The sequence below is a fragment of the Fundulus heteroclitus genome, chromosome 19 (genome assembly GCF_011125445.2).
Source record: "Fundulus heteroclitus isolate FHET01 chromosome 19, MU-UCD_Fhet_4.1, whole genome shotgun sequence".
NCBI classification, from domain to species: domain Eukaryota; kingdom Metazoa; phylum Chordata; class Actinopteri; order Cyprinodontiformes; family Fundulidae; genus Fundulus; species Fundulus heteroclitus.
This window is the reverse complement of record NC_046379.1, coordinates 17,662,269-17,687,808: the sequence shown is the minus strand read 5'-3', so window position 1 is coordinate 17,687,808 and position 25,540 is coordinate 17,662,269. Positions and strand designations below refer to the sequence as shown.

The 25,540-nt window shown below is 43.2% G+C and overlaps 1 protein-coding gene across 1 annotated transcript in view; it reads left to right on the top strand.

Moving 5' to 3' along the window:
* Positions 1–25,540, top strand: part of spred1 (sprouty related EVH1 domain containing 1) — a 46,706-nt gene that overhangs the window by 5,756 nt on the left and 15,410 nt on the right. Inside the window, exons 3-4 of the mRNA XM_021315925.2 lie at positions 16,215–16,467; positions 22,398–22,566. Coding sequence (XP_021171600.2) covers positions 16,215–16,467; positions 22,398–22,566 — 422 coding nt within the window. The remainder of the gene's footprint in view (positions 1–16,214; positions 16,468–22,397; positions 22,567–25,540) is intronic.

Genomic DNA, 25,540 nt, shown 5'->3' with positions numbered 1-25,540 from the left:
CTCATAATATTATCCTTCCCATTTACTGCTTTATTGATTCTGATTCATAAACCTGACCAAAGAGATAAAACGAACACCCGCTAGCTTGAGGAGTTATCTTATTGCCTATTGCTTATAGCTTGATGTGTGTTGCAGAGAACGTTCCATGCCTGTCTTCATTAAGGAAGCATCTTAACAGCTGATGTTAGCTAACTACTGAAGATGCAGCGGTCAATTAGCTCGATTTGAAAATCGGCTATTTTTATCTTGGTTGGCTCCCATCTGTGAAAACCAGCCCAATACTGAAAAATCTGATTTTTGTTTTACTGTCCCCTATTTATTAAATGCAACAAATTTAAGAACTTCCACCTTTGCCTGTCTGTAAACACATCAACCACCAGGATGGACTTTCCTGCACTTTTTTAAGCTTAATGAGAAATGGATTAAAGGTTAGGCGAACATGCTTTGCTATATAAATAATCTTATTTTTTGTCATTTTCTTAGGATTCAAAACTACAATTTAAATCAAGAAACTCCAACCAGTGTTTTTTTATTATAATAATAAAAAAAATCAAATCAGTATTGGCAGGTCGGAGCATAAAGGAAATATGTACATTTCCCCTCACTAGTTTTGGCTATTTTGAGGTAATTTAAAAATCGCTGTTTGTGTTTCATACAATTAAGCTGTAGTTTGCTGCGCGCAACCGTCAATTTCTTGTTTTTTAAAGGCAGCCGCCACTCGGCCCTCCGTCAATAAGAGCACAACCAGTTACCATAACTGATTACAGCAACATGCTAACTTGCTCTGGCTACTCAGCCACCGTAATAACACTCTACACACAACATTTTTTTTAAATCATTCATCAAACGCTATAATCAGGAATGTGTCAGGGGACAGCTTGCGCCATGGACCGGTTGTCTAAAACTGTGACTTTGAACTGAAATTGGCGACGTATGCCGGGGCAACCCTAGGCTATCAGTAGCGTTAGCTTGTGCTAAATGACAACTCCTGTTCCCGTCGAACAGCAATGCAATACGCACAAAACGAATCACGAAGTACTTACATGTCCATCATCTGTAGATTTCCAGCAAACAGTAGGGACAGGATTTTCCTCCAGTAGAAGTCTTTTGGCAAATCCCGCCATATACTGTCGGTGGTTTTCCAAACAGTCCTTCCGGCTGGGGCATTGCCATCAGAAATAAAATAAAGCCACGCATCGCTGTTCTCCATGACTGGGAGAGATTGCAAACGTTTACTTTTGCCAAAAAAACATCTGGATGGGGTTTTGTAGTGCTTGGACTGTTTCTAGCAGCTGTAGGGGACACCAAATGGAACTTCAAAAACCTTCAAAAGATACATTTTCATAATAGGTCTCCTTTAAGGAAAACCGGAAATCTCAGATCGAAGAAGCCTGATCATTGCATCTCTACAAACAACCTTTAATATAGCTGGGCTATAAACTTAGGTAGCCAGTCTTAACAGAGAAAGGTGCTAATCACTTTTAAGTTGCAGCTGTAAAACACTGTTACCTGATAAAAGAGTGACGGATGGCGTTCCTTTATTTTCTGCCTAATATCCTCGAACAGCCGAACTTTTCCACTTCGTAAGCATGGTAAAAGTGTATCAACCTTCTTTCAGCCAGCTAAATGGCAGTGAGCAGCAATGGATTAGGGGTTCTGGCATCTCAGTAAAAGGACTTTACACCTCAAGAACGGTGTTAAAGAAAACAGTAGTTGTTTTTTGACTGTAGCATTTAAAAAGCCCCAGTATACCTTGGTGCCTGTACAGCTTTAGCTGTTTTAGCTAGCTGCGTCTACACTGCAGACACATCGCACCGCGGGGCAAACTCTTTTGAGCTGAACAAAAGGTCTTTGGTTTTGCTTCTGTTTTCTTTTTACGGAAGTCTTGGTTGTGATCAGCGTGGTTTACAGGAGCCAACAAAATGTTTCACTGGACAAACCTGAGGTTGCTTACGACAACACTTTAGCTAAGTGCACGCAAGCTAAATCCTCGGTGTTTCTCTCTCCACATGCTGTGACAAACGGCATCTCATTTCCTAAGGGTCTGCATTTCTGATCAGCAAATTTTGTCTTTTTGAAGACTAAATCGATGGCCCGGCATTTTAATAACACGCTTTTGAGCTGTGTTGTGTAGTTATATTTTTATTTTTTTTCTTTGCATTCAATGACTTATCTATCTAAATATAGATAAGTATGAACTGCGATGTTTGGCTGAGACAAGCAATCAAAAAAAAAAAGTCTTGCATCTTGATGGATTTCCATTCCCATGGTCAGCTTGTGGCTGGGATCCTCTATATTTTAAACCCAACCCACTTCCTCCTTATTATTTTCATTTCCTCTCCAAGTATTTTAGGTGCAAGCATTCAGTGGAACAAATATGTTGCTGGTGTAGAAAAGGTCTTTGCTTGAAAGATGAATGATGGTGTGGGGTGTGTAGTTGTCTCCACATGTGGACCTGAGCTGGATCTGAGGGTGTGTGCATCACAGCGTCCACATAGCAGGGTGGGGGGGTGGGGGGGGGGGGGTCTTTATTTCTTTGTCCTGGAGGGCCTGTGATGTTCACAGACCATATCTTAATGCCTTTAAGAAGTGCTTTTAGCACCAAGTTGGCTGAATTGCGGATATTGTTTTCAGTTGTGCTGCATGTGGGAGCCTGAAGGCTGAGCCTTGTCGGGAGCTCTTTGCCGAAGACGGTTCCTTCCTGTTGGGCCACAGACATAAAAGGCCACAGATGTGGATCCTAAACCTTGTGTCTTTGAGTCTCCAAACACTTTGAAAACAGGAAGGGGTTTCTGTGCATGTGTCTCCGTGCAGACACACAAAGCTGCTCTTGTGTGTTTATTTTTATAGAAACATTTGCCATGTGTGTGTGTGTGTGTGTGTGTGTGTGTTGAGGGAAAAGATAAGGTCTGATCCCGGATTGGTGAACAACGTCATAATAATTGTTGGACAAAAGTTACAGCCTTCCCAGCATTTCTAAAACGGATCAAAGTGTCCGAGGCTGTTATTTTTATGCGCCTTGTAAGTGTCTGATCCCATTCTCTCAACTCCAGCGACTATATTTAGTACCTGGAGCGGATTTGATCGGTTACTGAAATTGTTTCTTGAATAATCAAACGACAAGATATCTGTTCCTTTAATGAGATTTGTTTTTGTTGTTTTTTTGTTTTTTTTAGAACGTCAACTAGTCCAGGCTTGGATATTTCACTGCCATTATGTAACTGTGCTCGCATCATCCTCGCTTTGAGCCGTGTTTTATAACTCGTCGAGGCAGCTCGTAGGCCACCATCTCCGTGTGGCGGTTGCTCGTTCCTAAATAGCTTCAAAAGATATATTGACTTTTTTTTTTTTTTTCTTTTCAATTTTTCCCGCAGCTTACACGGCCCGGTCCTGTGGGACTACTTTCACATCAAAGCCGAGCAGACACGCCGCTTGCAGTTGAATTTCGTGGTTCCTCTTGTTGTAATGGCGAGCGTACGGTTTTAATTTACCGAATGCTTGTGGTTCGAATTAAGATCCTCTCAATATGCGGCTTTGATGAACGTTTGAGAACAGCTCTCCGGCATTCGATACACATGTGGGATTCTTTTTTAGATTTATAGTGTGCCACGGGGCAGCGGGAGTTTTGGAGCGCCGAGGTTTGCGGGCCCAATCCGGCATCGGACGGTCTGATCTGAGAGGGATCGTTCAGGATATCATCCTGGCGAGCTCAGGACTCATGTGGCCCAGCAAAGGGTCGGATACCAGCAGAACTTAGAAGCGAGAACTGTTATGATCTAGTGTTTTTTTTGTGCCGTGTCGTGAAGCAGATTAGGCTTGTTTTTATGTTGTTGCCCCCCCACCCTCCTCCTTTTTTTTTTTTTTTCTGAGTCAGTTCGTAGCTAAGCTGAATGTTCTTGTAGGGAGATGAGTCACCAGCAGCCTGAGGTGTTGAGAATAGATAGGGCAATTTTTCTTTCACTTCTCTTTCTATAACCAGCGGATTAGTTTTCACTGCAGCTAGTGTCATCCAGGCTTGCGTTGCCTGCTTGGCGTTTGCACTGTTGTTACCTGCTTTTGTTAATGGCCAACAGACGGCCTCTTGAAAAGTACTTTTTACCCCGCCTTTATGTTGTAGCTCGCAACAGCAAACCGTAAGCCTCGTTGGCTCTTTGTTCTCCGCGCGGCTGTCCCCTTTTTAGTTTTGCGTTCGGGTTGTTTAGGGGGGCTGTGGCTAATTAGGTGGCTTGTTTACACCAATTAGATTAGATGCACTGGTGGACTCAATGGGCAGATTGTTTTTGTTCGGATCAATAAAGTATGTTTACAGTCGGACAATTGCGTCGGATTCAAAGCAGCGTTGCTTTTGTCCCCCTCTCGTTTGGCCGAAGTGCGTTTTATTACGTTTCATGAAAGCCACTTAAATACACATATGGAAGAGCGACGTCTTGTCCGGGTTCGGTTTCAGGAGTCTGCGAGGCATGGGCCGCTGTGGGATTCTCACGGCGCGATAACCTTGAGGGAGAATACCACCGCTTCACAGTAGTGACATGAAAAAGTGTAAAACTAAAATATCTCCGCTGATCTGATTTCATTCGCTTAGAGCAGAAAAGCAACAATCATTGCCACCGCAGTTGAAATAATTGAATAGGGCTTGGTCGTCATGACGTATTACTTTGTGTGGCCGCCATATTGAAAGCCTCCGCGGCCCCGCCCCCGCTACTCAGACTACTGCCTATGACTACCGCATACTGTACTCCCTCTCTCAGCCGTGTTTTAATTTGATTAATTTTACCGTAACTTCATTTCAACCATGGTAAACCGTTGCTGTGTTGTGGGCTGTAACAGCGCAACACATGATCGCCATGGGAAAAACATAGAAAATGGGTTAACTTTCCACCGCTTTCCTGCCTGGAGGCGCAACCACGGGAGAGACAGCAAGCGCAATGGAGTTGTCGGCTCGCTTGGATCGCGGCTTTAAGACTACCGATCATAACTTTCTACAGTATCCCGATGTCAATGAGAGTGTGTTCCCTGCATTTTCATTTTGGTAAGTTAAAGATGCACGGTTTTATTTTATAGCCTACAGTTTCTTTCCTTCAGCCGCGACACCACATACATGCACGTAAATAATAAAACGGCAGCGGGAAAAGGCTCAAATACGTGAGAAACCCGGAGGGTTTAGGGAGGGCTGGCAGTTAACGTTACTAACTAAACCTTTGAAACACATAGCAGCTAGTTAAAAGTGCATTACATGCGTGAGTTGTTGTTTGCACTAGCGGTTAGCAGGTGTCAGAGCCCGTCTGATCACAGCTTACCTTTGTGTGAATTACTGTGTTCCCACTGTTTACTGGCTTTATGATCTACAGCTCCTGAACCCATCCATTCGTAAACTGCACATGAGACTCCAAGGACTTGTAGCTTTGGAACTGTTCTGAAGTATAGGCGATCACATCGCAAACAAGGTAGCCGAAGACGTCTGATATGCAAAACAGTGGCAACAAGTCGTCGTCGGCGCTCCATAATAATGCTGATTTTGTCAACATACCGGTCCCTGATTTCTCTATTTAATGTGTCCCGGTAAATTTCAGATCCTTTTCGGGATTTTAACATATTTTTTATATCTATTCTTTCTCAACTCTACTTCTACGTCTCTTCGTTCAACAACGTTATGTCAGAGGTATTTTAACGTTGCGTTGCTGTCAATATGGCCGCCACGTCCCACAATGCAACGCGGATCCCGAGCCCTATACTTTTATTTTTGTAGTTGCGTTAATGTTGTCTAAAGGCTTGTATTATTTCAATGCATAAACTTGAAAATCTAGAATAAACACCAGCTGGATCTGGTAGTTAACAAGTGTTTATTGAGCAGACTATTCTGCCCTTTCTTTCTTTCTTTCTGTTTTTTTTAAAGCACAAGCCGATGCATGTTCCTCTACTCCCGATGCTGATAAAACACCTATCGCTGGTATATTAAACACACGCTGTTTTTCTTTGCGTGCAAAACAACTGCTTTTTGATGGACGGGAGAGTGTGCATGAACACATCAGCAGTAATGCAATGGTGCCCAGAGAAAGGCCTGCATAAAAGTGAATAAGATTGTCTATAATTTGTAGCAGGGGGGGGGCAAATATGGGATTATTTAACAAATCAGCCGATCTCTCCAAACAAGCTGATATAAGCTAGGGTGGCACGATTTTGGAAAAACATTAAATTGCAATACTAATGTGGAATATTGTGATATCAGTTGCAATTAATCAACATTGTCCTCGTTCTTTTTCTTTTTAATCATCCGAATGACCCCAACACCTTCTATGAGTTTTATTATATTGATCATTAAGATTCTTAACGGGTGCTGGCAGAAAAAAAACAGTTAATGATCATCCAGCTGGCTAAGTACAGTAACCAGAGCTTCAATGCATGGCACTTAGAAAAATGACGTTGCGATATTACATACCTTGAAATATTTGCAGTGCTAACATTTACATTTGGGGCTCTCTGCTTGGATATCCGGCCTGTGGTCGCTTGCTTAATTGACGTGCCACTCGTTAAATGGCAGTTGCCGTGTTCAGAAAGTGTGACTTTCGCAGCTGGAACATGTCTGTTTGGTAAGCAAGATAGGTTTAGGAGCCCTCTTTCAGCCAGCTGACTGGCAGTCTGCAGCCACATGCAGAAGGGGGTCTCTAGTATCTCACTAAACTGCCTGTAACAGTAGCGTGGGGTTTTTAAAAAGATAGCCCCACTTTGTTTTAGGCAAAGAGAGCGAGTCAGCCAAAGTAGCTTTTGATGCAGAAATCCAGGTTTTACCTACTTTACTGGTAATAGCTGTTTCTTTCTGCAGATAATCTATAGAATCGGATTAGGATAAGTAGCTTGTGTTTATTTTCCCCAATGATATTTTAATGATCTTGTTTTTTTGGTTTTTTTTCCCCGCCGTCTTTTAAAAAGCCCCACGAGCTGAAGTGGTCTAGCGGAGCTTGACCGAGCTTGACAGCCTTCCTCGGGTTTTGATTTGAGGAAAAGATGGGGAGGAAAAGGGGTGATGGAGGTGGTGTGTGGGGGGGGGGTGCTTTTCTGTTCTTTTCAGATGCTAATGAAAGAACGAATGGTTTTCCAGCTTTTAGCTTGCAAAGTGTGTCTCCCCTGCAGCATGCTCCGCTGCCTGGACATTGTGGGAGGACAAAACTCCAGGCCCGGGATCCAATAACGTGAAATTTCAGCAGAGAAGCGGCCATTGTGTACAGAGAGGCGGCCGGGGAGGGACTGTGTGGAGGGGGGGGGGACGGAGTGGAGGAAAGGGAGGGAGACTTGGCGAGCAAACCAGGGCTCTCGCTACATCCTTTCTCTTTCCCCTTTCCTCCTCCTCTTCGTCTCTCTCTTCATCTTCCCTTGTCCCCCTCCCTCGCTCTAGAACCCGTCCACCCTCTGTGCTCCTCTTCACCACTCCCCTTTGGTTTAGAAAGCCCAAGGCTGAGACGGGAGCAAAGCATAATTGCATGCTGGAGCCCAGTGAGCCATGGGCCGGAGCAGCAGACAAACGGTCACTTTGTCCACTTAGGAATTGTTGTCCCAGGATCCCCCTTCTCCACCACACACTGGAGAAAGTGGCCTCGGGGCCCATGGCTCCCTGATCAGCACATGCTCCTCCAGTGCCCACCTCTTTTCTCTTCTACAAATCCATATTTACATTTACAACTTGGCTTAGGTTTCTTTCTTTTTTTTGACTTGGCTGATGGTAATAGATACAAGCACTCAAATGTCTTGTTTTATCATTTTCGATAAAAAAACAACAACTGTTTAGTCGGTTTGTATAGTTGCATGAGTTGGTATTTATTTTACTTTTCTTTAAGTAACTGGTTTGGGGAAGTCATTTATTTTCATGCAGATGATTTCCTAGACTTGCATCAGCATTTAAAAATCGATATAAATATTCAAACCTATCAAGTGTTCTGATACCACACGCAATACGCAAATTATGATGCAGATTGCAGAACTGCCACACACACACACACATATATATATATATATATATATATATATATTCATCTTTCTACAGTTGTGGAACCTAGATAATTTTTGCATGCTTTTCAGTTCCTAATAGAGTTTAAAATAGCAGGATTTTCCTACATTCTTCAAAAGCATGTATACTTTCTTTTAATTATCATTTTCACTTTTTTTTGCTTCAGATGTACGTGTGACTCTGCACCTATCTAAAGTTGCCTCTCCCTGCCATCTCATGCTCCAGCCTCAGCTCCCCCTCTGGTTTTGTTCCCCCCCTTTGCTTTGCTCGGAAATGAAGTCAGTCATCCAGCAGAATAACTTGGAATAATTCAGAATTGGGGGGCTCCTTTCTTTCATCCCGCCCCACTCCCCTCCAATTCTCCTGCATGCCAATGCCAGCTGATCTGCTTCCGCTCACAATTGTGTGTCCAGTTGACTGTGTGCTCTCAGCAAGGGGCGTGGAAGCCGGCTTTTGTCTCCACCATCCCGCGATGAGCTGTGAATGTGCACAGGGCGGATTGGGAGATGCACTTAGAGCACTGTGCATTTTAGGAAACCAAGTACACTGATTAAAGGGATGAAGTTTTCTTAAAATTAAAATGTATTGTCAGTCTGCAGAACGGTGGCATGCTCTCTGCACTTTAAACTCTCTCCAAAAGTTATCCAATATTTATATATTATACTTTGAAGAGTTTTATTTATTTTCAAAAGACCACATATCTGTTGTCCAGTTAACCTCCTCTCAGGGCCTATAGCCCCCCTCCCTGTGAGTGTCATGGTTGCTGGCGTGTATATGATGGGAGGCCCAAAGGGTCAGGCCCTGGTCATTGTGCTCTGGTCATGGCTGAGCGACACCACCGCCTGCCTTCTGTTCACCCCAGGGACCCCTGTCTGACTGACAGGCCCTTCTGCACCCAGCACCCGCGTCCATTTATTGGTGTCCATAGAGGGGTGTTGGAGTCGCAGCAGTATATCCCAATTACTGCTTTCTGCGGTGCTAAAAAAGTAAAAATTTTTATGCGTTACCTAAGTTTCTCATCGGCTGTTTCTGTGTCACTGATGTCACTAGATGTCACCAGGATGAGTGTTTCTATGTGGTTATTAAAGGGAAGTTTGTTGGGGTTTTGCTGTCTAGTCAGTTTCCCATGACCAGCGGCTGTCAAGCAAGCCCCTGGGGAGCATGTGCAGATCATTAAAGGTGCATTGCAGATGTACCACAGTTTTTGCACAAGTTCGCCCCCTCTGGCGACAAGTTGAAATGACACCAGCGACGTGCACGTACATGGGAAAAGAGGGAAAGCATCGGTTGCTGCGACTGCACAGGTCTTTTGTTTAGAGGTGTGATGTCTTCTGAGGTAAAAAAAAAGCTATAAATATTGAAGTTAATTGCTAATACATCAACTACGGCGGAGACTCAACAAAGTAGCCAGGTGAACAAGAGCGCGCAGCGCGTCACACCCACCTGGACGCCTAGACAATGCGACACAACCCCGTCCCTCATAAACTTATTAATTAAGCCTATGGAGGCAATAGAAATAAATAGAGGAAAATTCATTTTACACGGCGGGCAAATGTAACTGTATGTTTGTGAAATAAAAATGATAATATTTAACTTTTAAACTTGCGCCTCTTTACGTAACTGGGGACACATTTTCAACTATTGGAAATCTATCCATAATTCTAATAGTTAAAAGTTCAAAAATTCGTAAATGTCTTTCAAATCTTCTAATGTCCAAATTTGAACAGAACTACACCGCTATGTATAGAATTAAAGATATGTCCGATTTCCTTGTTTGACCTGCCGATGGACATCCTGGGCAGGTCCAATTTCTCTACAAGAACTGTCCAAATATATATATATTTTGGCTTCCTGCCATTAAAGATCAAATATTTATAGTAGTCGCATTAGGTGATGTAATGCCATATCATTTTACAGGACCGACTGTAAAATAGGGCATGACTCATTTAAAACAAATAAAAGGCTTTTGGACTTTACATTTGGCAACTGTGGCTCAGTGGGTAGTCGTGTTGCAATCAGAAGATTGTGGGTTTGATTCCAGCTTCCATTTGACACATGTCAATGTGCCCCTGGGCAAAGCAATTAACCCTAAATTGCCTACCAATCTGCATATTGGTGTATGAATATGTGCGTGTTTGTGAGTGCGATTGTGTCAATGTGGCTATAGTGCAAATCTCTTTGAGTGGTCAGTATGACAGGAAAAGCGTCATATATATGCAGTCCATTTACTATTTTAGCATTATTAAAGTCTTTACTGTCATTGACTGTAAACACCAGTCTCTGTGTTTATTCCTTAGAACAAAGTACAACTAGAATGACAGTAATTTTAAAGTTGTAGCACAATAAAACTTTTACTCTGTCAGCTTTTGGGGAATTTTTATGTTGCAAAAACAAAAGTTAAGAGCAAAAAAGACCTAGTAGTGGGAACTGACTGAGAAAGTTTCTGACCAACCTCTAAATCGATTGCAATCGCCTTGTATTAAAAAAAAAGTTAGCGATAACTTCACACCTAAGATGCCCATGTTGACCAGAGAGCTCAGACCGACAGAGCACCGTCATTGTGCTGGTCGTGTCCGTGAAGCTAATATTTAGACAATGTTAGCTTACCTTGTCCGGGTGGTTTACTACTCCTTTGTTGCAGATACAGGAGCTTTGCCGACCATTTTACATTTCTCTCAAGCATCAGTGTCGTAGCGCTAGCTTGTTAGCCTGGCCAGACAGACTGACTTACTCACTGGCATATCGGTCTGAAAAGCTGCCGGTAGAGCCTAATTTCAAAGGCGGGACTGGGGTCAGCGGAAACAGGGTAGAACCAATCAGAGAACTACGGATGTGACGCAAACTCCAAGCAGCACGCTCTGTTTTAGCTCCTGGAGCAGCCAGGTGTTGAGCTTTTAAAGATATATCCAGCTCATTCAGGACATAATAAAAGGTATCATTAAAACATTCCTCTGTTGTGGCCGCCATCTTCACTGTTTAGGTTACAAAAAAGTGCTACTGCATTATGGGTAAAGAGCGACACAACATAAACTGTCACGCTGTGATTGGTTGGGTAAGTTTTAGACCGAAGAGTCTAAGCCAGTCCAAACCGACAACCTGTGCATTGAATACACTTAGCGCAGGGTCAGTCTGGCTGGCCAGGCTGCTAGCTTGTAGTGTTTGCATAGCATGTGGCCCTGTTCAGCGCTTTGTTTTTTTTCTGTCCGTCTGCTTTATAGGAAAAGTTTCTATAAAGAAAAAATTTATTTTGTTAGAACCGATAATAACAAGAAAGGTATTAAGATAGCGATATTTTTACAACCCTACCTTGTAGTGCCAGGTGTGGCGCATTCACTGATCTGATTTCTTGGTACATCTCTGTATTAGCTAGCTTAAAGTTTATAAATAAGTCACCGATAGCTCCATCTATAGCTGCCTATTTTTCTGTTTGCCAACTTTATGATCTCTTTAAACATCTCCAGGAAAGTTAATGTTCAATACATTAAAGGGTTGCTGTATTTTTATATTATTGTATTTATTTATTTATTGCTGCAAACCAGTGTCTCTAAAACAGTTTTAAACTGACTGCTAAGGTCTAGGAAGTAGAGAAAACCTCAGATTTAGGTGATACAAATTTTGTTAATAGATATAATAGTGGCAATGATTTTTAAACAGGATAAGTATTTAAATAGCCTCAATAAACAAATGGGTTTAAAGATAGGACAAAGGGCTTGATTAATAATTAATTGCCTATATTGGGAGCAGAGATGTCGTCACACTGTTTATTTAACAGAGAGCGGTTGTTACACAGCCCTGTAGGTAAAAAGAAAAGATTTCTCTGATATTTCAAGCAAAAACAACATGATTTACAGAGTTGTCATTTTGAGCTGTCTTTGGCTTCTTGTTGTAATAATTGGTGCAAATAGAATAGAGTAGAACTATCCTTTATTGGCCCTTTGTGGGGAGATTCAAGTGTACCGGCAGCAAAGTCAGGGCAAGTCGTAGCATGCAGATTCGCACAAAAGTAAAGAAATATAAACAGAAACTACGAACAAGACTGTCCAGTAAAGGCAAAATTACAGAATAACAAAAAAAGTGCAGTTATAGAAAATAGTACACTCGGATATAAAGGAAACTGAGTAAGATTTAAAAAAAAAAATTGGACAAGCAAGAGTAAAGCAATGCTAAACAACTGCATGTAATTAGACCCTCAAAAGACTGCCATGATTCCCAAAGCCCCATGTTCCAACCAGATGGAAGTGGACTCATTAAATGAATTAAACAGGCTTTGCCGTAGTAGCTGAGCTTGCCTGTTATTGACCTCTCCCTTCATAGCAACAGTTGACATGCCTCAATACAAAATACAGTTTCCTTTCTGGAAACTTCTTACAACAAAAAAAAGTAATGTTTGGTACTAAATGCTTATTTCAAAGTACTTTATTTCGATGCCCTCAGTTGTAATTCTGTAAAACTTAGCAGACTTGTTTATTAATGACCAAATAGCAATAATGCCCTTTGTTTTGACTCAAAGTCAGCCTTTGTTTAAAAAAAAAAAAAGAATAGAAAACAATGAGCGTTTGATTTTTTGGACCATAAATGTCATGCTCATGAATTCTTGGTGCCAAGTGCTGTTGAAAGAGACAGACGTGGTCACTGGGTCTATGAATGATCAAGAACCAGGACCCTTGTTTTTGGGGAGGGCGAGGCAGGAAGTAGGTCTCATTGAGTATGCTAAGATAAAAAGCTGTAAAAAAAAAATAAAAAATGGATGCTAACCTTTTAGATCAGGAACACCCAATTTATTTATTGTTTTATGTCGCACTTAATGAAAATCCTGTGATTCGCATTTGGCTACAGCTTGTGTAGACGTTCTTAACCAACGCTGCACATTCTGACACGATCTCCGACCTGTTAGGCTGAGCAGAGAACGGCGTGTCACAGGAAGTCATCTGCTTGTAAACATCTGGACTTCTTTTCTGTAAGGCCTGTGATCTTTAATGTATTACTAGCCCTCAGCGCGCCGTGACCTTTGTCGTTTCCGACGGCCCTCTGTACTCTTACCTCATCAAGGAAACATCTGACTAAATGCGAGAAGGAAAGAAGAAGACCAAAGTTTAACCACATTTTTTTGATTTTTAAAATGAGTAATTAGTGGCATAGATACTAACCAGGGCCTGTGAGATGAGTTTTAGTCTTGTCTTTCAGCCCTTTATGGCAGTTGTTGTACTTTTCACTCGAGTGATTGATTAATCTGCAAAATCTCTCGGTCTACAGCTTTCGCTAACTATCAGGAGGACGGAAACATGCCGATTTTTTCCAGAATTTTACGTTAAGAAATTATGAGAAATGACGTGACACACTCAGCCAAACCACAAGCTTGTAGCACTCTTCAGCCTTATTAATCTGCAATATAATTTAATAAAATATGTATTTACTCAGACTGAACATTCATCAATAACTGCTCAGACGTCAACGTAATCAGAAAGCCACCTTTAGTGATGCCGTCCTTTCATTTGTCGTTTTAAATCCGTGACTGTATTGATCAGCCGTGCCGCTTCAGGAGACCTTTTGGGTTTTTATTGCCGTTTAATTTCGGAGCATTATTGGCATACAGGGGGCACGATTGTTCTGAAGGGTTTACTTTGTGACTCGAAGGACAGAGCGGCGGTTTGATGCGATCTCCAGTTTACAAACCTCTGCTTCAGCTGGAAGTTTGGACTTCAGCTGTGGCCAGAGACTGAACTTGACCACATGGTCAGTCACCCTCTGGCTGGGGTTAAAGATACACTGACAACTTCAGACAGCTTTCAGCCTGTTATGTGAGATGACACAATAAATACAAGGAAACCCATTGCTGTCTTTTTCTCTTTATTTCCCATGGGATTCTTGGAACTGTGATCTGTAATGCTCAAAATGGAGCTGAACTGCTAAAACGTTTAGGTAAATGTGCTTTTAGAATAAAAAAACAAAACATATATATACATTTTTTGTTAAAGCTGCTACCAAAGAGACTGTTTTTAGATATAATTTCTCACCTATAAACACAATGTCCTGGTCAAACTTTTATTTTCCTGTTTTGTTATCAAAAATTAATTAAGCAGGTTAATTTGCCTGTGCAAAAAAAAAAGGCTTCACCTGCAATGGCTCTGGTGACATCATATGAGGCAACCGATTATAGTTTGTTTAAATGCTTTTTAGCATTTATCTTGGGGTGGGGTTTTTTTTAGTCTTTATTTGCTTGTTTTTAATAGAGTTGCTTGTTGAAAGTCTGTATCATTTGAGCCGTGTTGGAGAAAACATGGCATCCAGGAATATTTTCTCTGGAATAAAACGATTTATTTTGTCGGGACGACTGGGTAGGGGACTCAGTACTTCAGAATCTATGTGGAAATCTGTGAACAATTATTATATTTATTATTATTATTGCAGCCGAGTTGTGTTGCATTCACTTGACACAGGGATGTTCTTGACATACTCATGTTAAATTTACACACATGCAAACACTTAATCCCCTCTCACACTCCCTCAGACAGGACCCTGACAAATACATGAAGTCAAACACACCTGCAGGGCTCCAGAGGCGTTCCCTACCTCTGCCGTTTATCCGTTTCAGCTGCAGCAGACATGGTAATATTGGGCTTGAGTCTGACGAGGACGTCTCTAAGTACCTGTTCGTGTCTGCGGACGCTTTTTATCGCGTCCCGAGTCGATTTCCATCTGGTTGGAGTGTCTCGCATAAGCGATTCTTGCATTTCTTTTTCGTGTTCAGTTTGTTGTCGCTCTAATTCTGCAGCGTTTGCTGGACTGTGTTGATAACAACTTTCCTGCATCTGCTCAGGACTTTGTCAAACGCACTGCTCTGCAGAGCGCTGGGGTCCGTGTGCAACGCAGGGGGACGTGTCCGAAAAGACAGATGTCTTGCGGCTGCCACCGTGGAAACAAAAATGAAATGTCCTGTGCAAGTTGCAGCAAAACATCTCTCTCCTGTTTTCATTCCCGTCGTAGCGCGCGACTGGAAAAGGCTCATGCTAGCCGTGATTTGTTGCGGCTCTAAGAACGTCCCGCTAGGACTATAATACGAATCAGCCGGCGATTTGTAGCTATGCTGGTGAAGATTCTTAGTCATCCAGGTCATGGTCATTCCAAAAAAAGTTAAAAAACAAAACAACTGGACTTTTGTTTTCCGAAGTTTGAAGACGTTTCGCTTCCTATCCAGGAATGATATGACTCTGGATAACAAGCGAAACGTCGTCAAACTTCGGGGGAAAAAAAACTCCAGTTGTTTTGTTTTTCAACTTTCTTGAAATTTGAAGCTATCCACTTCGCTGTGTCATTTGTTCACATGTCTTGCCTTTGTTTATCTAGTCTTCTCCCATCAATCGTAGTCTGCAGAAGCCTCCCTGCACTGTCTGCTACGGTTGGCGATTTGCTAGCATCAACCGTGTGTTTTGAATTTAAGTGATCTCTCAGCCTCGATCTACTCCGATCACGAGACAATTTAACGTTGCGATGCTTACAAGTAACTTTTGCTTCTATCCAGCCGCCGCCAGGGGGAGTTTTGAAACGAAAATGCCGACGTAAGAGTCCAGTACATTTTGCCGTTGTTCTGTCCTCGCTAGTTTTTTGTTTGGTTTTTTCTGTAGGAGGTAAAATCTAAAGGCTGTGATTGGTCGAGACCTGTGACGATGCTCTTGCAAAGCCAATACTGACCCACATCCCACTCTTAATGGGACCCAGGGTTTACTGTGTGTGTTCATAGCCAGGTAGCAACAGACTTAAGAAAACACAATGCATTAATGAGTGATAAAAAAAATCTAGGCATTAAGCAACGGCTGCGTTATGATGATGTGTTAATGTGCCCCAGCACTAAATATGAAGTTTTTCTTTTTTTGTTACTTGTTTGGTGTCTAGTGGTTGATGAATCTCCCGGTCTTAAACCTTTGCCATTGTTGCCAGTATCCAAACTTATAATAGAACCCTGTTGGTTCATTATAGGTTGAGTGCTTTGAATTTCTATAGCAAATTCTCATCATAGTAAAAAAAAAAATAGTATTCTAGACGGCTGCATTTGTCGTAAGCTAAATATAAGCAGAACTATGTAGTCCAGGTGATCAGATACAGATACAAAAAATGCTGTGAATATATAAATATTGTTTGTTGTGCATCATTTCGCTAACACCACTGCTTCTCCTTCATCTTTCTGCCCCGCTCGTCTTCTTCCCCTCCTCCCATGCAGTGACAGTTATGCGCGCGTGAGAGCAGTGGTCATGACTCGGGACGACTCCAGCGGTGGGTGGCTTCCCCTGGGGGGCGGAGGACTTAGCTGTGTCACCGTCTATAAGGTCAGCCGGGCAGAAGACAGCAACAGCACCCACAGCGGAGGCAGCGGAGGAAGCGGCAGCAACCTCAGCCCGTGCAGTTCCAGCCCCAGTCCGAGTCCCAGCGCTGTGGAGTTCCACATCAGGGGCGAACGACTCAGAGACAAACTGGTAAGAGAGCTCAAAGCGTACAAACTGGGTACACAGTGGCGTTAAAAATCTGGAACTGTCTACCTGAACCCTTGAAAGCCTGATCCATGAGCAGAAACCAGCAATTTTAAACGAACGAACTCCACCAATCCTGCCTGGAGGAGGGGTTAAAAATCAAAAGAGAATGATGGCAAAAGCTGGACGTTGGCTCCAAAAAGTGTCATCTGGTCGAGGCTCAGATGACCAGGAGACCTTTGATCAAACATCGCTGGGGGTGTATGCATATATGTGACCCCTGACATTCAAACGAATTGTTAAAAGCCCGTTATGAATTCAATTCAATTCAATTAAATTTTATTTATATAGCGCCAAATCATGAAACATGTCATCTCAAGGCACTTTACAAAATCAAGTTCAATCATATTATACAGATTGGGTCAGATTATACAGATTGGTCAAAAATGTCCTATATAAAGGAAACTGAGTAAGATTCAAAAAAAAAAAAAAATTGGACAAGCAAGACTAAAGCAATGCTAAACAACTGTATGTAATTAGACCCTCAAAAGACTGCCATGATTCCCAAAGCCCCATGTTCCAACCAGATGGAAGTGGACTCAATAAATGAACGTCACACGGGCCATGGCGAGTCTACAGAAATGTCTGACGGGGAACATTTTAACTAAGCAGTTCTATTTAAATTCCATTTGACGCACGACCATTTGTCCGAACGTTGGACGATCTGTTCCGCTGAGCTGGATCACCTTGAGCCCAGCTTATCCCAGACTCCCCGCTTTTTTTCCTCTGCCTCGCTCTCATTTTCAGGCGCACAGGAAGGGTTTTTTTTTTTTCTTTTTTTTTTCTGGGCCCTGCTCTATTGCTCAGGTAACTGAAAATAGGAGCAAACTGCGCGATGCACGTCACGATGACTTCACCGGGGAGAAGGCCGTGTTACTCAGACGAGAACGTGGGATGAGGGATGTGAGAGGCACCGGAGTCATGGAAGGATCCTGGACAGTTTAAGACGGGCTCACAATTTACACTAAATCTCATTTCAGCAGAATACTCTTCCTGCGAATGCAAAAATTTGAAGGTGGAAATTGAAAGCAGCTCGCTGGGGGGGAAAAAAAATCTATCGCAGCTTGTGGGGCTCTTGTCGGTTTTTGCTTTTACTAATCACTTTTAGGAGATGTTATGTGTTATTTAGAAGCTTTGACTCATTGCCTAGTCAGAGCTTTCCTTCGGTGACACAGTTAGCAGTTTGATCTCCGGCCACTCTGCATGCTGCAGGAAGCAGCCAGACCCGCGCTTTGCATGACAGCTCTGCTGCTGAAGCTGTAGGCCTGTGAGAGTAAATCTGTTTGCATTACTTACATTTTTGTCATTTTATTTAACCACAAGGTGTAAAATTCACACAATTATTGAGATATATAAATATAAATCATTTTTTTTATGGTGCTAAACCACATTATCATATTAAGAAAGAAGACGCAGTTATTTATCTACACTGTATTTCTTTTTAGTTTTAATTACTTCACCACGCTCTTTTAGATGCAAGCCAGATCCAGTAGATTGTCTTAGAATATCTTCGGTCTGTGGTAACGGGAGTGTAAATCTATTTGTGCTGGAAATGTCGGACGCCAGATCCCAGAGGCCACCATGATGCACAGAATCTGGCAGACTATCCGACGTTAGAGACTTGTTACACGGGCGCCCGAGTCGCCGCTTTCATCTTTGTTGACTGAACTTATTTACGCGTGTTTTTTAATGCCTGCGACGTGTTTGTGTTTTCGTGCCGTTTGCCACCCGAGCAACGCGTGTGGCAACGGCAACAAGGGCGTGACGAGAACGCTGTTGTTCAGACGCGGCGTAGACGCGGTTTCCGAGACCCACGGCAACTGTTCTGGGATGTGGCGAGGCGCCCCGATCACCGCCAAAGGGGGCCCCGGCCGCCACAACAAACACGCGGCCATATGTGGGTCTGCCGGGATGCCACCCAGTGCCAGGGTGTTGGCGTCAACCTCAGCGCTACCGACTGTCTGGGGGCATTAGAGGGATGACTCTGAGAGAAAACAGCAAACCACACGCTAATGTTAGCCAGCGCGAGGGAGAAGAATCGCAATATCAGCGCTCGTGCCGCAGTTTTTAAACAGAGACGCTGCTGTTGTGACCATAATTAAATTAAATGAATGATGTTACAACTGGGGAAGCTAAAGGAAAGGCTTGAATGTTTGAAAAAGAACCTTGTTTGCCATCTTCTAGCTCGATACAGCAGTGTTCATGAAGGGGCCGGTTCCCCAGCAGAAGTGTCCAGACCCCAAGAGGTAGTAGGAATTTTCTTTGTATTGGTCTTTCACAAACAAGAAAAAGCAGAATGAGCCGTTCAAGGAGTCTTCATACTTTTCCAAGGCTCCGTTTGGTTTAAATGCAAACTCCAGCCTGAATCGAGCAGATTTCCTCCCATCTACGGCAGGAGAAAGCAGGTCAGGATTGCTTTTAATTTAAAGCGAAATGTGAGGCGTTTGGCAAGCTGTTATCAGGTGATTGAGGACACGAAAGATGTGAGAGGAATTCAAAAAAAAATAGAATGGCTTATAATCAAAGAGCAGGAAGTGGAGGTGGAGCCACAAAGATGGGGGGGGGGTGGTGGAGGGGTTTTGTCTATAAGCGCAGTGATGCGGCACAGAGTGTGCTGGTGATGACTCAGCTGGCTCTCCATATAGCCACCAATCACTCGCTGACTTCCTCCCCACTTCTCTCCCTCCCCTCGCTCTCTCCGTTTCTCTCACTCTGATTCTTCGCCTCTCTTAAAACTACAGATCTAATTGGCGGGACGCTAACTGACCATAGCGCGTCTCGGATTATGATAAATCTCTGACTAAGCTCTCAGCCTCGCCACCTTGCTTTCCCACCCTGTGAACGGGGTGTTGTCTAAGGTTGTCCTGAATAGCCGTGCCTCAACGCACGCTTGTGCCTAATTGTTTTGACTGATATGAACAGCCTATATTTTAACATTTAGCTTTCTTGTTTAGGAAGGAAAAAATTTTCCAAATTATGTATGTTCTTAAATTATCTTCAAATACTCCTCAAGCGTTTGGTGCACTCTCTCACTGATCTAATATTCATTGTGTTTTCTGTCTTGCCTCGCAATGGCAGCGTTTTCCACGGGTCTCGCATCCGACCGTCTCCGTCCCTCACCTCGTTTAACACATCCTGTCTGTGTTCTCTCTCTCTCTCTCTCCGTCTCCTTTTCTGGAGAGGCGGCTCCGCCTCCTCCTCCTCCGCTCCTTTCTTTGAGCACATTATGGAATGTGGTGTTAGGTGTCGTCCTGCCATGCAACTGTGATACTTCTTCCTCTGTCAGGCGTTGCTGCGACGCTCACCTTACCTGCTCTGGCTCCATTCAGTCTCGCCTCCGCAGTCACCCCCCCCCCCCCCCCCCCCCCCAGGGGCACTACGCGTGCCCCTCCTCTTCCCTCTCCCGCCTCTTCACCCCATCCTCTCCACGTCGCCATCCCTCTCGTCTTCCCTCCCTTTATCCCTCAGCTCTGGGAAAACACACAAGCATAACCCTTTGGCCCTTTCTTTTCTTCTGCGAGAAAGGTATGGGGACACGCTGGGAGGTTACAATGCAGCTCAGCCGGACAGAATGACACGTCCCCTCTCCTGACAGGCCATGATACTTATGATCAACCTCTTCAATGCACCGGCCTCTCCCAATATTCAGATCCGAGCAAAGCCAGCATTCATCCACTATTAGTTAGGGGCCGTTATCCTCCAGCTCAAAGACGCTGTCTTTATTTTAATTACACCGGCTGCGGTGGTTATGCGTCCTCGCACATTGTGTCACCCACGTGCGCAATCTGACATCCACACTCGGTTAAGTCACCTCTCGTGCGTGTCAGTGAAAACCTCACAGAGCGTAATGGCCGTCTCTCATTTCATTTAATCTGCCCAGAGGAAGGCCAGCGGGCGGCCCAGTAGCCCTGATTAATAATAGGCTTTGGAAGCACAGCCTCTCTCTTCTGCGCTGCTCTGGGGCCTTCCTGGCTTTAAAACATTCCCACACACACACCTAATCTCCTGCCGCCACAGCTCTTCAACTTTTAGGATGATCAAGTTGACACGAAATGAAATCGTTATAATATAGCAGCTTTAAATTATAGGGTTTGGTGGTCTTAACAGAAACAAAATTTGAGAAAAAAAAGGCTATTATTCCCTTTTGAATAATAAAAAAATACCCATTAAATGTTAATTTCACAAATGTTTTGCCTGTCTAATGTTTGTGGCATATCGCTGAGAGTGTAACAGATTATTAACTGGTAAATTAGTTGGGCTACCTGCTCTTGCACTGCAAAAACGGAACTAAAAATAAGTAAAGTTTTCTTAAAATGAGTGCATCTGTCCTTGATCTGAGCAGGTAAATAAGATGATCTGCCAATGGAATAAGATTTTTGCACTCAAAATAGGAACAACTCATCTCCATCATCTTATTTCAAGAGAAAGGATGTCTAATTATCTTATTTTAGGGGTCAAAATACTCGTTCCATTGGCAGATAATATTGTTTATTGCTCAAATCTAGGATAACAATACTAACTTTAAGAACATTTTACTTATTTTTAGGTCCGTTTTTGCAGTGTGTAGCCAGCCTGCTGCTTATAAGGCCAGACAAGTTTATTTGTAAATCACATTTCAGTAACAAGACAATTCAAGCTTGACACCTGCACTATTTAAACCGCGATACCATGACAAGATTGTATGGGTGCCACCCCCTTAATTTCCACCTCATGGCCGTTATTAAATATTTGACTGAAGAGCTAAACCATTCAGCGCTTTTTATTTATTTATTTGTCCTAATGTCATTTATCTGTTCTGTCTGGCAATGTAGCAATACGAATTGTTGTCTTAATGCCAAAGAGAGCCCAACAGATTTTACTTTCAAAAGTGGAGCCTTACTGCTTTCGCCATAGTGCTCCGCTTGATTTATATGTGCTAGAAGCTTTATTGGATTTTATGCTGGGACTATGTCATGTTTAATGGACACTGAAACAGGGAGGTAAAAGAGGGAAAAAAGGAGAGAAACAGATGAGACAAAATGTTAAAAGGGAGAAAAGGTGTAAGGGAAAGAGAGAGAGCAATACAACATCCTCTGAGTCTGCTTCTACACCTGCAAAGAGAGATGTAAAAAGCAAAACCAGCCAATACAAACACCATTCAGGACTTTTTATGTGCTCCTGCCATTGTTTAGCTCAAATATATATATTTTTTCTTTTACAAAACAAACTTCACAAATCTTCCTTCAAGATCCTCACACCACGGTGCTGCATCATGTATGCTAGGGTGGCCATATTGAGTCGACTTCAGAGTCTCGGTGGTGCCGCCACCGGGTGAGAGAGTGTTGGTTCTGGTTGGAAATTATGATTGATGGTGAAGAACTCACATTTTGCTTTTATGAAAACGATTAAACTTTATCACTAGCTACCTATGTTCAACAGGGTGCACGTTGTTGTTTTTCATCTGCAAGGACAAGACAAATATGTGAATGTCTCTTTTTTTTTTGCCTCCATTCTCTCTATTTTCAACCCTAAAATAATCAAAATGCTGACACTTTTTTTCCCCACTCAACGATATTTCTGTTATGATGATACGATCGCATCAAGACATAACAGCTTAGGTTTTGCTTTGTTTGTTTCCAGCCTTTTCTCTCTGATTTATAGACTATTTGAGCCCCAGTGATGATTGGGTGGGATACTGTAAACAACTTGCAAAGCTGCTCGGACTGAATGTGGTCCAAACACAGATGAAACATGCGCCTAATCTGGGCGCTAACGTCGATTCGTGTCTAAATTTTCCCTACATGTAGCCTCGGCGCTGTAAGCAGGTCTGTGTTTTACACAGCTGGACCTCCTGTCATGTACGCCTTGTTGACTGGGAAAACTGTGTGTGTCTCCAGGTGGTTCTGGAATGTGTTCTGCAGAGAGACCTGGTGTACAATAAGGTCAACCCCATCTTCCACCACTGGCGGATCAACGACAAGAAGTTTGGACTGACGTTCCAGAGCCCCGCTGACGCCCGCGCCTTCGACAGGGGAGTACGCCGGGCCATTGAGGACATTAAGCAAGGTGTGGGCGCCTCACCGTGCCGTCAGCGTGGCTAGCACCTGGGTTTGAGAGCAGGTCAAACCAGCTGAATCGGCATTACCTCAGCTAAACATACCTTACCTTAAAAACACTGCAGCTGACTGCTAGCTATTGTCCCACCCCTTTGTCAAAAGCATCTAATTCACTTCCAGAATTCTCCCTTGTTTCAACCAAATTACCTAACCGCGCTGTACTTTTAAAAAATATCGTGGTATAACTGTGTATTTGGGTGTTTGGGTTAGTGTTGATGACTCCACTGCCTGTCAGTGCTGCTCGTTCGCTGAACCCAAGCAGGAACCTTCTTGTGTTATCCCTATCAGTTCCAGTCGCCCAGATAAAATCCTTGCCGCTTCCTGTTGAGACCACTGAGCTATATAATACACTGGAGTGCTGATTTTGCCGAAAAACTGAAGTCACTGGCCGCCATCTTGCTACTCCCTACTCTCACAGAATCCCATAGGATTTGGTTGCAACAACAAGCAGTTTTCTGGCTGTGTGAAAACGTTTCACAGGTAATTCTACAGTCAGTGGATGTACTAACACTATCAACTACTAGGAAATTATGTGCTGAAATATTTTACATGTTATTCATATTAAATATATATATATATGTATATATAAGTATGTGTATATGTATATATATGTATACACATATGTAAATATATGTTTTTGTATATTGTTATTTATATATTTATAAATGTTAAACATATATTTAAATGAATAAAATGCAAAATATTTCAGCACATGACTTTCTCAGTACTTAATATTTTTAGAACATAACATAAAAGTATGTAGCATTTGACATTTTAAAAGTTTTAAGCCCCCCCTGAACATGAGAAAATCCTCGTTATTCGATGCTGCAGCGCACATATTCCTTAGTTACTGGGGGGAAATACCAATATGGCGGGCGGTGGCTTCAAAGCAACTCGTTCAAACAGACGGCGATTAGCACTCCAGTGTATAATATAGCTCAGTGGTTGAGACGGGCAGGGCAAGGGTTCTGTCATAAACGAGTGTCACTCATGAAGGCCAAGAGAGGAGCCGAGGCGAGGTGAGAAGCTTACAGAGCGGACCTGGGCGGCACCGGCAGAACCCTTTCATCGGGTGGGGGCTTCAGCTCGTTCCGATGCTGGAAAGGAGCTGAATGTGAGGAGCGGCCGGACCACTCTTTGGTCTGAGTGCGATTTGAGTAGTGATGGACTGGAGTTGGCAGCTTCGGGTCCTGATAAGCAATATTTCTCCGTACTGAGCCAAAGGTTCCAAAGTCATCCAATTAGTAGGAGACTTGCTAACTCAGCAATCTGCCACTCGGTATTGTTACACAAGAGGTGAGCTAGCTAGCTGGGAAGATATAATCTTTTTCTCTTTTTTTTTTTTTTTTTTACTCTCTAGACTATGGAACCCTAGGGAGTGTTGAGGAGGAACAACACAACATATAATAAAGGCTTATCACTGCTTTGCATCAGTCTCTTCTATGGCCACATCTGCTTATCAGAGATTCGAACTTCTGGGCACCGGTCCAGGCGGTTTTCTAGGTAGAAGGGGATTTTAATGCCAAACTGGGTTTGCAAACTGCATTTTCCTGCTAGAGAACACGTAATACTGTTTTATTGTGAAGAGAAAACTTCCAACAGTTACAATATATTTCAGTTGGAGAAAGTTTTTTTTGGATAATTTAGTCACTTAGTATTTTGTTTTTTATTTAAATGAACTTTTTGTTTCTCAGTGCAAATTCTACTTCCTTTTACATCTTGTCACATCTTAACAATAAGCTTCAACCTACTTGGTGGGATTTGTATGTGATAGGCCAGCACAAAGTAGCAGATAATTGAATTAGGTTTTTTTGTATTAAAAATTTAAATCTGAAAAGTGCATAATAGTTTAAGCTCAGTCCGATTGGACAGGTTCTACGTCTGGACTTTGACTGGACCGCCGTAAGACACAGATACGTTTTGAGCTAAACCCTACTGTTGGGTGTGTTTTTAAGGTCATTGCCCTGCAAAAAGACAAAGTTTCCTTCAAGGATTGCCTCGTACTTACCACCAGCCGTCATCCCATGGACTCTGACCGGCTTCCCTGTCCCCGCTGAAGAAAAGCGTCCCCCACGGTCTGATGCTGCCAACACCGTGTTGCACCGGGTCTTTCTGTGTTAAGTTTTCCACCGCACACAGTGTGTGTTTCGTGGTTATCATCTGAGCAGAGCCCCTTCTTCCTCATGCCTGCTGTGACCTCCACACGGCTAGGGGGGGGGCAAAACAGAGCACGGGACTTCTTATGGCTTCCTTTCAACAGCGGCTTTCTTCTCGCCGTCCCATAAAGGTCAGGCCAACTAATGGTTGATTCTCCCAGCTGAGCGTTTGATCCCTGCAGCTCCTTCAGAGTTACGGTGGGACTCTCGGCTGCTTCTCCAGCCTGTCAATTTAAGGTCGACAGCCACGTTTAAGTCTTTTTCAGTGTAAAAGCTTCACAGTTATGTAGTAATTTGCCTTCGTCTATTACATAACATGTGTTAAAGTTTGTTTTTTAATATAATGTAGGGGGGAAAAGGGCTTCATAGCTGCTTTAAATGTGAAGCGTTCCAGTGAGGCGAACATGGGTCCTGCCTTAGCGCCTGCACTTGTCTCTCCTCTCTGTTTTCCCTGCCACCCTTTGCCTTTTGTCTGTTTTCGTCTCTCTCTCTCTCTCGCTTGGCGTTCTCTGCATTCTGGCAGTGTTGTGTAACGCCTCAGCTCCGCGCAGGCAGACGGGTTCGTCTGTATTCCTGTTGCATTACTGTACTGCCGGACCTGCTGCACGAACGCGTGTGTGTGCGCGCGCAGCAGCGGCAGCGGCGAATATGTTTTTTAGCCCGCGCGTATGTGCGCACGTGTGCATATCAGTCTTGCAGTCTCCTGTTGCCAAGGCAACAGCGGGCACATGGCTCAGGCAGCTTGGCGGCGCAGCACCGCCAGAGAGT